At 40.3% G+C, this 15,095-nt stretch overlaps 2 protein-coding genes across 2 annotated transcripts; both read left to right on the top strand.

Annotated features, from left to right (window-relative positions):
* The first annotated feature begins 5,274 nt into the window (after window positions 1-5,274).
* Window positions 5,275-7,967, top strand: LOC146657240 (homeobox protein Nkx-2.5-like). Its single transcript, XM_085426933.1, has 2 exons — window positions 5,275-5,714; window positions 6,238-7,967. Exons 1-2 carry the CDS (start codon window positions 5,459-5,461, stop codon window positions 6,783-6,785), a joined length of 804 nt encoding a protein of 267 aa, XP_085283059.1. The 5' UTR covers window positions 5,275-5,458; the 3' UTR covers window positions 6,786-7,967.
* A 4,253-nt stretch (window positions 7,968-12,220) lies between these two features.
* On the top strand, window positions 12,221-13,586 carry nkx3-1 (NK3 homeobox 1). Its single transcript, XM_085426934.1, has 2 exons — window positions 12,221-12,688; window positions 12,933-13,586. The coding sequence occupies exons 1-2, from the start codon at window positions 12,502-12,504 to the stop codon at window positions 13,328-13,330; spliced, it is 585 nt and encodes a 194-aa protein (XP_085283060.1). The 5' UTR covers window positions 12,221-12,501; the 3' UTR covers window positions 13,331-13,586.
* The last annotated feature ends 1,509 nt before the right edge of the window (window positions 13,587-15,095 follow it).

The raw sequence follows: 15,095 nt of genomic DNA on the forward strand, positions 1-15,095 counted from the left end.
AAGGGTGTCCAGTTTCAGGTTCCTGGGTGTGCACATGGACACAGACCTCCAATGGAGCGTCTCTATTTTCTGAGAATCCTCAGTAACATGGACCTGACGAGGGAGCTGCTGATCGTCTTCTACCGTTGCTCCATTGAAAGTGTGCTGACTGCATTTGTGTATGGTTCTCCAGCTGCACCATGGCACACAAAAAGGCACTTCAGAGGGTCATTAATGTGGCCCAAAAAACATCCTCTTCCCTCCCTGAAGGACCTGTACAGCACTCGCTGTCTTAAGAGGGCACGCAGCATCCTACAAGACTGCACACACCCAGGACACCGGGTGTTGAAGCTGCTGCCGTCTGGCAGGAGATTCAGGCTGCTGAGGTTGCGGACAAACAGACTCAAGGGCAGCTTTTACAGGGCAATAGCCCTAATCAATGCAATCAGCTGACCCGATTGGTTACCTTTGTGGACATTTTTTTTTTTGGGGGGGGGGGCAATAATAACATCCATCCAGCCATCCATTCACTTTGGCTTATCCGTTTCAGGTTCACGGGGGGTGCTGGAGCCTATCCCAGCTGTCATAGGACGAGAGACGGGGAACACCCTGGACAGGTCGCCAGTCGCAATAATAACAATAACAATAATAATAATAATGTACAATAAACATACACTCATTCTTTTATTTATTAAGTCATTCCTTTGCTCATACCTTTCTTGCACTTAAAAAAATCCATTTTAAGTTACTGTGTTGTGTTTAGTTGTGTTTAGTTGTGCGCAGTGCAGACGTGGGACAGTTTCCAATTTCGTTGTACTGTTGTACTAGGTATGACTGTGCAAGGACAATAAAGAGTTATCTTATCTTATCTTTTGTAGTTCATTCCATCTATCCATCTATTCATTGGTCTTTAACCAGTGACTTGAATACACCTACGAGTTTCGGCTTATTTCAGCTGTTCAACATATGAAATGCAGTAACTGGCAAATAGTGGATGTTTCTCCGTGGTAACCTTGAAATCACAGCACCCCCCACCCCTCCTCTCCACATTTAAAATCCCAGTTCACGGTGACCAACAGGAGGCAACAGGTGTCTCAGATTTTCTAAATAAGATTGCTCAGTTTCATACAGGAAATTTTTCTGTTGACCACAGTCTCTCTTTTTTTTTCAAAATAAAAGCCCTGGAATAATTTTAGGAATTGAACAGAATTATTTAAACTCTTTCTTTTTCTCTGTAGTAGTTCCCAATTACTTAATGGATATCGTATATACCATATTTTCAATATTTTGTTTTTTGTTTTTTTTTTCTCCAAACATTCAGCCTTTAATAGCAAGCAACATTCAGGTCCAGCCTCAAAAAGTTGATTCTGTGCATCTGGCGGTAACTTTTTCAGTAGGAGAGACAGTAAAAACATACAAGAGACAATGTCTGGCTGTAGCAACAATTCCACCACAATTTCTACAGAAATTAGTTAACAGTTAATAAACTACCCAAGATGAACTTTGGTGGAATAAAGATCTTGAGTGGCATCAGTAAACTGCTGTTTATTTCCCCCCTATAGATCACATTCATCCATCCATCCATCCATCCATCCATCCATCCATCCATTCGCTTCCGCTTATCCTTTTCAGGGTCGCGGGGGGCGCTGGAGCCTATCCCAGCTGTCATAGGGCGAAAGGCGGGGTACACCCTGGACAGGTTGCCAGTCTGTCGCAGGGCTAACACATAGGGACAGACAACCATTCACACTCACATTCACTCGCACATTCACACCTAGTGGCAATTTGGATTATCCAATTAACCTATCCCCACAAGCTGCATGTCTTTGGACGGTGGGAGGAAGCCGGAGTACCCGAGAGAACCCACGCAAACACGGGGAGAACATGCAAACTCCACACAGAAAGACCCCGGCCTGATGGTGGAATTGAACTCAGGACCTTCTTGCTGTGCGGCAACAGTGCGAACCACCGTTCACATTCATCCAGTTCAGTTTAAATCCACATTTTTCTTTCCTGGTACCAGTTTGAGTTTGAGTACCACTCCTCAAGAAGACGACTGCATGTCCGAACACTCAACGCATAGCCTAGAAAAGTTTGCTCAAATTTTATCTTTAATCGAAATTCATCTAAATTCTGTTAATCCCAAAAATAGATACCGGATCGGCAATTATAATAAAGTTTCCAAAGCTGACTACTGCAAGTATATTATCCAAATCCCCTCTTTGTGAAAGTACAGCAAGTACTCACATCTCCAGTTGCGTATAATCAGAACAGTGAGACAATTTTTTGCACTCAGAGTTGCTGCAAACGTAAATGTTATTTGCATGTCCCAGAAAATTAACCACATATTATCGTTAGTAATGTTGCTCTGGTTGTTGGACTTTTCAAGCACAGAGAAACTGTGGTGGTGGCAGTCAGGCTGTGTGTAGTCATTTCAAGCAACTAGCGCACCCTGGTGCCTCTGATAGCCTTTTTCAATGTCAGCAATTTTCTGAGTGATCCTCAGTGTACGAAAATGATCTTATATCTTGTAACTACTGTATGAGTTTACATAGACTCTGCCTGAAAGACTCCTTCATTCCTGAATGGAAACATCAATGCAAGGCTGGTTTCAGTTTCACTCAGTGTAAGGAGACCCCATCTCTTCTTTCAGCTGCTATCAACCTCCTATTTTGCTGTATGATGAATTAGGGGTATTTGTGGTCAACTGTACTGAGCTACCTTCTTATATTACAGTTCGAGGACATGTGGTGGAAGCAATGAGAAAGGCTTTGATTTTAAACACGAGCAGTCACAGAAACCCAGGGAGAGCATTGCTTCAAGCCTCTGGAGAAAACTGCAGCAGTAATTTACTCATCAAACTGGACACCCTGAAATACCCAAGGTGTTAAACAATTGAAAGTTGACATTGAGATTTTGCCCCTCTCTGCTTTTGAAGTTCAGGTTTCTTGGTTTGTCAGCTTGTTTGTCAGAATATCACCTGAAGCTGAGCACATTTTAAAAGTTCTTCTTACCTTTTCTGAAGAAACAAAAACAACACATTTCTTACTGAAAGAACAAATCCAACAAGTATGACATAAAACAAGGCAAGCAGCAAATCTCCGTGGCATGATGATCACTGACACATCTTGTGTGTAAAACAAGATATATCGCTTATTTTGTTTTGTCTTGTTTACTACACCTTCATTACATCTTTTAATGCCCCACTGTACACATGCTGCACAATGATGGAGTAAAAATCTATGAATATTAACTTTTGCACTGCAGGTAGTCAATAAGGTCTGTGAATGAATTAAACTTCCACACAGGACAGAATAATTCACGTTCATTATTCAAACATCTGACATAAGTGAGTCCCTTTAGGATTAAATAAATTAATGATTCGTTGTGGCTTAAGCTGCGATTTTATTGCGTTACATAAAACTATTTGAATTCTTTTCTCTATTGATTAGCTGACTTATTTTACTGGATCTGGAAGATTTTATACCAGACATGCCTAATAAGTAAGTCAGAATGAGTTAACTCCTAATCTGTTAGCTCAAAGCTCAAACATGTTGGCATATTGACTTTTAGAAAGTATACATTCATTTCTGTTGTGCAAATCTGGACCAGAGGAAACTGCGCAGGAGCGCACGTGAGGTGTTCCTTCTGTTGAAGAAAGCCCTTTAAAAACTTAAAAAACTGTCACAGATCAGCGCCCCACTGTGGCTCACTGACTCACGACTTTCCTCTGGACTGTGGGTGTTTTGTTGCCGTTTTATTAATTGTGTTACTTTTCATTTTGCTATATTTTCCTGGTTTCTTTTACTCATGAAAACCATCGAACTAAAAAAAAACTATCAGGTTCTGAACAAATGTTAGTACCACATAAGTCTAAGTAACTAATCTAATAACTTCTCAGGAGCTTTTAGCAATTGTTTAAGAGAAAATATTTTAAGGGTGGTTTTAAAACTGGCGGACACACTTCAAAATGAATTAGCTCTTAACTTGCAAACACAGTCCTCTATTCATCCAGGTAAAGGTCTCATTGAGGATAAAAATACCTTCTGTCAGGGTCCTGACCAGGAAGGCAGAGTTATCTTTGTTTTAACTCGCGGCACACAGCACCCTGATATGGCAAGCCCTGAAGACCATCGAGTTCTCTGTATTTGTGCTTTACAATTGAACATGTTCGTCTGTTAGAACCCCACTTGTTCTATAATATTAAAGGGCCCTCTAAATACTCTCAAAAGCACCCATCCACCCATCTGTGGCAGTGGACAGGCCGTGTCTATCCGTGTTCCTGTGTCTGTGGAAGCACGTCTCAGCCTTCAGTCAAGCATTGCAGGCTGGCGCCGCTGCCTCTCCACTTCCACAACATCAGGTGTAATGTTACTGTTTGTTGTGGCCTGAGAACACTAATAACATGGCTTGAAAACAATGTTGACGGTAAAGCTGGTCAACATCACCCGACATCACTCAACCCCCGAGGACCTGCACGCTGATTAAGCGGCTCAGCTCACAAAGAACGAGGACTGGCGAGACTCTGAATAAGTGCCTCCCATTTTAAAACAGAGTAATTAGGCTGCGATGGTTTCCCTTGATTGGCTATTATAGTTTTCCTATAGCAGCTTAACTCTATCTATCTATCTATCTATCTATCTATCTATCTATCTATCTATCTATCTATCTATATATATATATATATATATATATATATATATATATATATATATATATATATATATATATATATATATATATATATATATATATATATATATATAACAAAAACAAAAAAGCGATTGCAGGTATTTAAACTGCTACAAATCATTTGCAGGTATATGTTCTGTCAATCATGTCTCAAACAGAGACGTTTTCAAACATTTCTGGAGAGATCCTAACAATAAAGATATTTTAACTGGGCAAAAAAGACCATGTTGATTGTCATATATAACACAGAAACAGAGAGATACTAGCAAAACAGCTCATTTTTTTATTTTATATATAAGCCTTTCGTAAACCACGTTTACTGGAGCCTCATTTCCAGCTTGAACAAAGATATTAGTCATAAAAACCCGCATAGAAACATCGGCAATCACAATATTTTGTGCACAATGAACTAATTAGCGCATACTTTCCGCAACTCCAGGAGTTTTGCGGTAGGCCGCGTGCTTACTGATACATGCGCTCACCAAAAGTCTCATTTCTTAATTAAACTCGGGAATTGCACCTTTGTTTCGCAGGGAGAGAAGGGCGGACATGATGAAAGGTGTCTCTGTAAGGTGAGAAGGAAAGCTGAGGCTTCGGGGTAGTGTGAGCAGGCTGTGGGTGTTGGTCATTTGGTCAAAAAGGGGATGATGTTGACTATCTACCTTGCTCATTAGCTTGGACCATTGAATGATTCAAATCAGGCCCTCACTCACCAGTCAGTTAACACATCTCTCTGGCTTCATCAGCAGCAGCTCGAGCTCATCGAGGATCAAATCTAAGCACTGAAATGGAAGGCATGCATCCCAGTTTGACGACCTCGACACCATTTTCCGTGAAGGATATCTTGAGGATGGAGCACCACCACGACTATGAGCATGATTTTCTAACGGCTGACCAGGTTGTGCCCTTGCATCATCAGCACGTGCACGCTGCGCCCCAGAACAGAGACTTTTATGAATGCCACTCGGAGCCGCGCGCCTCGGAGATACTTGACAAACTCGATACTCACAACCCGGGAGCAGAAGAGGAGATACACGAGCAAGGTGATGTGACACGATGGACAACAAAGTAAGATTCAATTCAGGAGCCGCTGGTTGTGGATTTAGGCAGCTCCACAAAAACACGATACAGGACGCGTTAATGAGACGGGGCCCGAATGAAACAGTTTCATTTTCCCTTTAGATCTTAGTCTGATAACCTAAACAGACCACAAGAATCTCACTGAACCAGTGAGAAATGTTTCCCTAAAGTAATCAGCACCTAAATTAATAAATTAAAAAAAATTCTGACAATTTTCTGCAAACTGCAGACTTCAAGATCAAAATGTGAGCTAAACAAAATTTTTTAATGTTGTCAATGTTTGCAGTTTTGTAAATTTTGCCTTTAAAATCTCAGAAATAATCAAATTAGTTGTTTGGTTTTCTTTTACTACAATTTTCCACTTCATTTAAGCTTTATTCTTAAAAGTGTTGCACATTCCGAACAATTACAAATGATTTGGAAAATTTTAGGCAGTAAACAGGTCATGGTGTCAGAACGTGACTGTGTTTTTGTTTTGTGGTGCAGAGATGAGCGGGTTCGACAGTCCATCTGATTGTGACAAACCCCCCCAGAGGCCCAGCGTGCGCAGGAAGCCCCGGGTCCTCTTCTCCCAGTCTCAAGTGTCCGAACTAGAGAGGCGTTTCAGACAGCAGCGCTACCTGTCCGCCCCGGAGAGAGAGCACCTGGCCCACGTGCTCCAGCTCACTTCCACCCAGGTGAAAATCTGGTTCCAGAACCGCAGGTACAAATGTAAACGTCAGAGGCAGGACAAATCTCTGGAGCTGGCGGGTTATCTGCCTGCACCCAGGAGGGTCGCGGTTCCCGTGCTGGTGCGGGACGGGAAGCTGTGCGGTCCCGGTTCCCATTCAGCGCCTTACAATGTAACACTTGGACATTATAACCCCGCGCTTGGATACGGAAACAGCAGCATGTACGGCTGCAGTTATCACAGCGCGTCACCTTCTGCTGCACAGATGTCCAACAGCAAGCTAAATGATTTAACAGGAAACACCGAGACGCACTTCGGCCACGGGCCGTTTCAGGCCTCTCTACACGGTATAAGAGGCTGGTGATAAAGGGACTAAACGGCTGTATAGCAGGAACCACTGAGACATTTCAGTATCAAATGTATATTGTATAGTTGGTGTGGGGTCGTATTGTAATTTCCCGTTGTTCAAAAAGTTTCTGATGAATCGATTATGAAGAATAAACGCTTTAATATTCAATTATACTTTTCTGTGTCTAGACGCAAATTCTGAATTAGGGCAATCCGGGGTTGGTTGATACACTTTTTGCTCTTGCTGATGTTTGGATTACTTTCAATAATGAGTCATGAATCGAACAAAAACTAATGAAGCATCAACGACACTCTGTGACAACCAGCCCTGTAACGGGGTTGGTTATCAGTGGGTTTCAGTAAAAAATGGTGATTAAAAAAAGCACAACTTTTTATTCTATTTAGATAAATATATCAATGTATCAAAATTTAGAAATGAAATTTTAAACCGTTTTTCCATTTAAGCCATGAATCTGAACCAGTCACAGTTATTATTTATTATAGTTAATATTCTTCATTCTTACAGTGTTTTTATACAAAAACAACTGAGAATAAATGTCATATTTTTTCGAACTCACGTATCACTTTAAAAACGGGTTTTGCAACAGGTAAACTGAGCGAGTCAGCGCAAACACGATAAAAATGAACCACATTCTGACTCTGAACTGCTCTCCATTATAAGTCTTGGTCATGCTCGATCGCCTAGATAAGGAAGGTTTCCGGGATCTCTCTTCTAAGGTTGCTAGTTTTAATGTGGGAACCCTTTACTGCAATCAGAATCACACGAGTCAAATGCGCACTCCTGGATCGCCTGAGATAATCTGTGTGAGATCAGTTTTGACAACAGCACACGGAAGCCTCATTGGTGCTAAGAACTGATTCCCAGTGTGATTTTTATGTGTAATATCTTTACTTAAAATTACTTGTATTTGTAAACAGACCTCATTGAGCAGGATTTACAAAAGGTCTATATATGCAATTTAAAAATCACCTGTTTTTCAAGCATCTTTATGACTGTGTCTTATTGCACCTATACATTATAACCAATCCGGTCCTTTTTGACCACGTAAAATATGTTTACAGAACTATTGTTATATTTATTGCAATTTCTTCTTCTTGGCGAGATTACTCTTAGAGATTTTTTATGTCAACTTTTTATCTGGATAAATAAAGTTTTTAAAAGTCACTTTGCCAAAAACTGATTGCGGTTTCTACTTTGTGACAGGAATGTTGTTTGTGACTCAAGGTGGCTTGATGTCATTCACTAGTGATACATTCGAGATATATTTCACATATTACATGGCAAAAGTTATTTATAGCAGTTTAAATACGACCAATCACTTTTTGGCAAACACAAAAATTCCAAATATTTTGATTTAGTTACCACAGTAAAAAACGGATTCAAATCAAAGTGATTACTTTTGGCTTTTCTTCATAAGTGTGCATTTTTAAAACGACTAATGTTGCGTGAGCTTTTCATAAAATTCCACAAATTGACCGGTGCAAAACGATCGCGTGAAATACCCACAGTGCCCCATACGTCCTCTACCTCCATGTAGTCTATAAACATGTGATGACTTCATATAAAGTGAGCTTTAAAAATATCATTACTGTACTATATTGCTTTTCATCAAATTATTCCTTTTTTATTTCTCCGTAGCTTTTGAGTGAAGCTTTTAAAATAAATAAAACAAAGGAGAAGCTTTTTTGAAAATTATATAAATTTGTAAGACTTTGTCACCCAGTTTTCCAGGAGGAGCTCAAAAAACGACAGCATACCTTATTAGGAACCTTTAAGTGTAACTGGTTGTGGCGTTGTCGTTTGCCAGGTTTATCAAAGAGAGCCATCAAACAGCTAATGGATGAAGTGACATCTGACCTCTATCAAAACTCAGCTCCTTATTGCCCCATTCACAAATCCGCTGATAAGGCCGGAGAGCTTGTCCTGTCCCGGGGCTCTGCTTGGTAAACAAACCCGCAGACAGAGTGGCTCTTTAACTTCTTCAAACTTTCAATCAAGCGGGAAACAGTTCCAGTCTGACGTGTCGTGTATCGACGAGCCACAGCCAGGTGAGCGCCAATCAAACTTCAAAACACAGATTTCTGTAAAATAAAATTCAGTTATTTTTTATCATTAAAACGGTCCCTTTATATCTCCACAACAACAAAGCGTGGCATTAATTTAAAATTATAAAACCATAAAATCAAATAAATCAGAGATACACATCAGCGCGACTCGTTTCCCGTCAAAATCACTTGATTGGGGGGAAAATACGTTTGTGTAATTTTTTTATTGGGCGTGAACGCAGAGAATAAACACCTCTCAGAGAAGAGTCACGGGCTGAAGGAGCATCTCTGCACAGATAAGGATGAAGCTGTAGACAGAGAGGAGACCAAGAGAGATCAGATAATGACCCTGTGTGTGTGTGTGTGTGTGTGTGTGTGTGTGTGTGTGTGTGTGTGTGTGTGTGTGTGTGTGTGTGTGTGTGTGTGTGTGTGTGTGTGTGTGTAAGTAAAAGGGTTTTTCAGAAGTTGTTTATAGTGTATGACTTTAAAATGTAACTTTAAAAATATATATAGATCTTATTCTTATTCTTAATACATTACATTATAGATCACGTGTAGCCATAACCTTTGGTGTGAACTATTTCAATTTTAATTTAGAAGCATAAAGAAAAGCCTTAAAATGACGTAACCCGGTGATCTCATGACACAGTAACTGTCTTTCAACTGAAGTAATTGGTTACTGCAATCAGTGAAAAGGTCCTCTGTCACTCATGACAGATAAAGATTTTTTTTAAATGACATTCAGCAACATCTCACTAATGAATAGTCAAATCTGTGTCTTTTCAGGGAGGAAAACTGTGAGCTCATGCGCAGTAGCTCTGCTTTGTTTTGAAAAGGTGGAGAGGGAGTTTTTCTTTTCTCCTCGTCCACATAAAAGGTGCTTGATTACACTGCTTGTGATGAGGGGCAGTTTAAATAGAGAATGACGTGAGTCTGACCATCGCTTGAAGAGACATTATGGTTTCCAAAATCCACAAAGGGTTTAAGTCATGCTGTGGTTAGAAAGAAAGACGCGTCCCTGACTATGTCAGAGACTTCAAATGTCAGTGTGATGATGAAATGATGAACTGTTGTATATGATTGTGCAGGAGCTCATCCACATTGCAACAACTCGCCTAAACAAAATAAGAAACTGTTGATTTTTGTAGCTGAGCTGGTTGTAGACGAAATAACAGTCCATGGTACATAATCCCTTTCTTTTAAAGTAGCTGTGAGATTGGCTTTAAAGCTCCCTCTGGTGGAAAACACTAGAATTGCATTTACAAAACTATCTCACACAGACCAAAGATAAGTTACTTTAATTTTCCCCTCACTGAATTTGGAGAAGAAAAAAATGGTTCACAGTTACTAAATTCAGAGTAATTGTTTCTTTATCATTTAGTTTTTGTACAAACTTTAAACTGACCTGTTTCCTCTGATGACATATTGGTTATGTCGCACACTTTACAAAGATGATTCTTGTGCAACAGCCAGGCGTAGGGATACTGTATAAAACAACTCTGATGCTGAGAAGATAAGAAGACAGAATGCTGACAAATCTGCTGCTGCGACAAGTCCTCGCAGTCACCCTCTCAGACAATGAAACAGCCGGAAAATAACAGAAGGTTGATGGCACGTTTGGTGGCTCAAAGAAAACATCGTCACCACTGCACCGGGGAGGACAAATGCCTTTCCAGGCTGAAAGGTCAGCAGCTCTCTTATGCTACCTCTGATGCACATCTAGATAACTATGCCACGACTGTCTAGGACAGAGTGATTGTAGAGGAAATGCCATTGTTTGGAGCAATCATGCCGATTGTCACAGAATAAGGGTGGTGGATGACTGCACAGAGTCTTAAAAGAACCACTTCAGTCGTAGGACTTCCCCTCCTCACACAGCCCAGGTGCTCGCTGTCATTGCTGACCTTGTTTTTGCTTATGTCATCAGACAGGTACGTGAGTTTTGTTATTCTGCAAAACATCCTTTTAACCACAATCAAACGTTTTTTAGATGGTGAAATAAAAGTGACATATGCCTCAAATAAATGCAATGTATGCATTTCTAGTAGAAAGTCATTTTGCACACAGCTGTGGTTTTGCTTGATTCCACGTTCAGTACAGTATGATCCAAAAATAAACGTAAGGAGTTTTATGGGGTAACAAACAATGTCTAGACAAAAGTGGGATTTTCTGTGCTTACAGTTCAACATACTTTAACAGGCAGACAGTCGCATGCAAAGATTTCACGGTGAGACATATCAAGCATTTAATCTTAATACGCTGTTGACAAGACAGCAGGTAATGCAAACGAGGAACCTTAAGAGATTACACACAGATAGCTTTCATAAATGATTATCCACAACACAGGAAAGAACACGGCAGACATGACTTAGTCTGGGGATAATATATATATATATATATATATATACATATATATATATATATATATATATATATATATATATATATATATATATATATATATATATATATATATATTTATATATATATAACATATAATGCTGGATATTGATACATAGTGTATAATGCATACAAGGATGCAGTTTAAGTGCTGCTGATAATAGTAGCAATCATCAGTGTGATGTAAGTGTGTATTTGGTGAAGAGAAGCTGGTGGCGTCAGCGCCATCAGGGGCCACGGAGAGGGCTGTGTCTGTCATACCAACATTCACGCATTTCCAAAGGAAGCATGAAATCCCAGAGCAACTCCGACAACGCCTGTAAACATCTTAGTAGACGGAGAAAGGTCAGACCGGACCGCAGAGAACAACAAATAAACAGCCGTCAAACAATGAGCGTGTCCATTCAGGAGCCGGCCTAAATGTGTCCAAGTCATTAGTGCTTCAGGAGGCATGACCACCCACTCTGACCCCAGCCACCGGCCCCACCCACCCCCGCTACTGGTACATTTGTCTCACTGAAGCCGCTGTGTTACAATACTGAGCTGATGGAGGGCTCAAATTCGAGACTTTTTAGTGTGTCTGGAGCAGGTAGCTCCGTCCCTCCTTGTGGACTCAAACTTCCTCCACAGAAAGACTAAACACACTTTGTGAACATGCACTGCTTGCTTTTCTGATACTAGTTTATTAGCTAATTTTGGATGTCACTCAGTTCTCTCTGTTAGGAATAGATCATAGCTAAAAAAGTACATTGCCAACATGCACCCATTATATTTTCTTGTACAGAAATGAGTTTCTAATCATTTTGTTTGAGTTTAGATCACATATTCGACACCTTTCTGCACATGTGTATAAGTAGAACCACATCAGACTGTTTTTCATTTAAACATAAAAGCATGCATAAGGACAGCTATAAATATATAAATTCATCTTTTTACAATCAGTCTAAAGTTTTAAAATCTTTCTCTATACAGATCACTTCTAAAATAAAAAAAAAGGATCAGTACTTCCTTTTGAATGTTTCAGTATTTTTATGGACTTGATACATTGCAGCAGAGCTGGAAACTTGAATGAAAGTTAGTGAAAGTAGAAGTAAACTTTAGCCGTCCCGACTCCTTAACGCGTCAGTGCAATCTGAGCCCGCCCCTGCTATTGTATAAATTCAGACTGTGTAAGTGTGTGAGGACTCACAGTGCTTCAGCCACTTCTCCCACTGCGCCTCTGATGCACCGAGAGTCCTCGGATTTTTTTTTATTACTGGCTGGAAATGTCTGACTCGGCCAAACCTCTGACTTCCTTCCTCATCGAGGACATCCTCTCCAACAAAGACAGTGCGCGATTCAATGATAAATGCTGCTCGCAGAAGGAGGAAAGATGTTCGCAGTGGAATGAAGAATCAGGAAAGTTTTCACCACAGCTCTGTCTTCAGGAAACAGCCTTTGGATTACAGACAGGTGAGCGTCTGCAGGCTTTCAACAGCAGGTTTACTGCGCTTAGATAAAGTGACCAAATCAGTTTGATGTGTGTTGTTTACGATGAAGAATGCGCAGAATGGTGCAGTGTAACAACAAAAGACTTGCTTTAAAATTTTATTTGTAATGGCAGCTGTTTATCTTACAATGATCACAAACCAGTTCACAAAGCCTGCTGTAAACCAGTTTACCTGTTTAATGACTGGATCTCATCTGTGCTTCACAGAATCTCTGAACACATCATGCCCCAGCTCCTCAGAGTCAACTTTGCCCTCCCCCGGAAAGCAGAAGCGCTCCAGAGCTGCGTTTACACACCTCCAAGTGCTCGAACTGGAGAAGAAATTTAATCACCAGAAATACCTGTCGGCCCCAGAGAGAGCTCAGCTGGCCAGAACCTTAAGACTAACTGAGACCCAGGTGAAAATCTGGTTTCAGAACAGGAGGTACAAAACGAAGCGGAAGCAGCAGACATCAGAGTTTTGTAAGGATTTGTACAATGCAGAAGGACTGGGTCTGAAAGAGGATTTGGTCAGATCATCACTGATTACTTCCTTCTACAAAGCCTACCAATACAGACCCTACCTGTGGGACTACAGTGGCCCCTGGGGCCCAGTGTTATGGTGAAAATAAATGTATAACCCTAAAGTTTATCATCTACAAGCTTCTAAAATCTATGTTTACTGTCACAGCTGATTCTTTGTCAGATTTGGAACATGGTGTTTGCTCATGTGTTGACTTTATCCATCTTGTGGAGTGATTTCGCTCATGAAAATGTGCTATCATACAAATCTTGCTGTATGGATATGACATGGATTTGCACAGCCAACTTGTGACATTGTTGATTAATAAATTATTAATAAATTAATGCTTATACATTTAACCTTTGTTAAGAGTGCTTTAAAATTTCGAGCATTTGAATGAAGTTAAACTGTGATAAAATTGCAGTTGGTGTCAATGAAGGCGAAAGAATGAGACCCGATTTCTTCAAGGAGCTGATGCCCTGATTGCAGGAAGATAAACTGCTCTTTCTAGAGACAGCACCACACGGAAAACGAGAGGAAACGAAACAGTAAGAGAGTCAGCTGACATCAGCTGACATCACGCATTCCAGATGCTTAGACATGCTGACATAAATACAAATATGAAGGCTGGCCAAGAGGCATCTTTGTTTAAATCAGAGATAAACGGAGCTCCATAAGGCATCGAGTTCAATCAGCAGTTGTCAGCTTTGCTTTCTTGAAAGTGGGGCATGAGGAGGTAAAGCTGTCATGTGGCTCACCTCCTGCATGCCATGGTGATTGTGAGTATACCTGGCAGTTGGTAGATAAAAAAGTAACAGAACGTGTTTCTTAAGGTATGTTCTGTATGATGTATAACAATAAGTGAGGATAACACACAAAATGTGATTCAGACTTTAGATCTGGGCACATTTTGTGACCCCTTTTTGGAAGCTTTGGTGTAATCATAGCCCTGTACACTCATGCATGTAACACATACTACAAATCAACATATTTTTCTAAGCACCTGGATTGTACAAATAAAAATTTTAAGAAGTCTGGCAGCACGATTTTTCAAACTGACTGACGTCTTGTTAGTTTATAAAGTGAGACTTACACTCACACCAGCTGCACTGCGGCTATGAAGCATTTCGGTGGCAGAGTGTTCTGCAGGTGTGTTATCACCTGGACTTCTCATGAGCTCTTTTTTCCCTCTCAGTAAATGAGGTCAAAGTTTCCTTTATGAATGTTCTTCATATCATTTCCTTCCCACTGAGTAATGCTGTGCTTCACTTACATATCCCCCAAACCCTAAAGAGTTTTTAATCAAGCATCTAAACAACAACTGCTATGTTCTGGCTTGCAAATTTACAACCACGAAATCCCAATGCTTGATAACCTCAAGTTCACCAAACACCAAGTTTAAACATGCTGTGCACATACAAAAAACAAAGACAAAATTCGGAAACAGGTCTAACGTTGCAGCGAGACTTACACCGCACTATCCCAGTCAGCTGAGAGTGATTGTGGACTGACCCAAACAGAACCAAACTTGATAATGAATTAGTCCATGGCTACAAAAAACAAACAAAGACAATGAATTTACTGCATATGAGCTTCTGTGGCTGACCCATGTGGAGATAGATGGTATCTCAGTCCTTTGATTGGTTGAAAAGCAAATGTGACAATCTCCCGTGGGGTCCAGAACCAGACAGCTCAGTGAACAATGTAAAAATTATGATGACAAACTAAGTAAAATCCTATGAGGGAGTTTTACTTATTAGGGAAGTGAACAAATCAACAGCTTGTTGATGACACTGTACTGAGTTTTATTTAAGGAACACTTGGAGATGTTTTTAATATTGTTAGTAACTGATAAAAAAAACTGTGGC

Source organism: Rhamphochromis longiceps, linkage group LG12 (assembly GCF_057381845.1).
Source record: "Rhamphochromis longiceps isolate RC_006_pf linkage group LG12, R_longiceps_female_GT1.1, whole genome shotgun sequence".
Classification (NCBI taxonomy): domain Eukaryota; kingdom Metazoa; phylum Chordata; class Actinopteri; order Cichliformes; family Cichlidae; genus Rhamphochromis; species Rhamphochromis longiceps.

Coding starts and splice junctions, on each gene's coding strand:
- LOC146657240 (XM_085426933.1), top strand. CDS start 5,459: ATGGAAGGCATGCATCCCAGTTTGACGACCTCGACACCATTTTCCGTG. Junction 5,715..6,237: donor AGAGGAGATACACGAGCAAG/GTGATGTGACAC, acceptor TTTGTGGTGCAG/AGATGAGCGGGTTCGACAGT.
- nkx3-1 (XM_085426934.1), top strand. CDS start 12,502: ATGTCTGACTCGGCCAAACCTCTGACTTCCTTCCTCATCGAGGACATC. Junction 12,689..12,932: donor AGCCTTTGGATTACAGACAG/GTGAGCGTCTGC, acceptor TGTGCTTCACAG/AATCTCTGAACACATCATGC.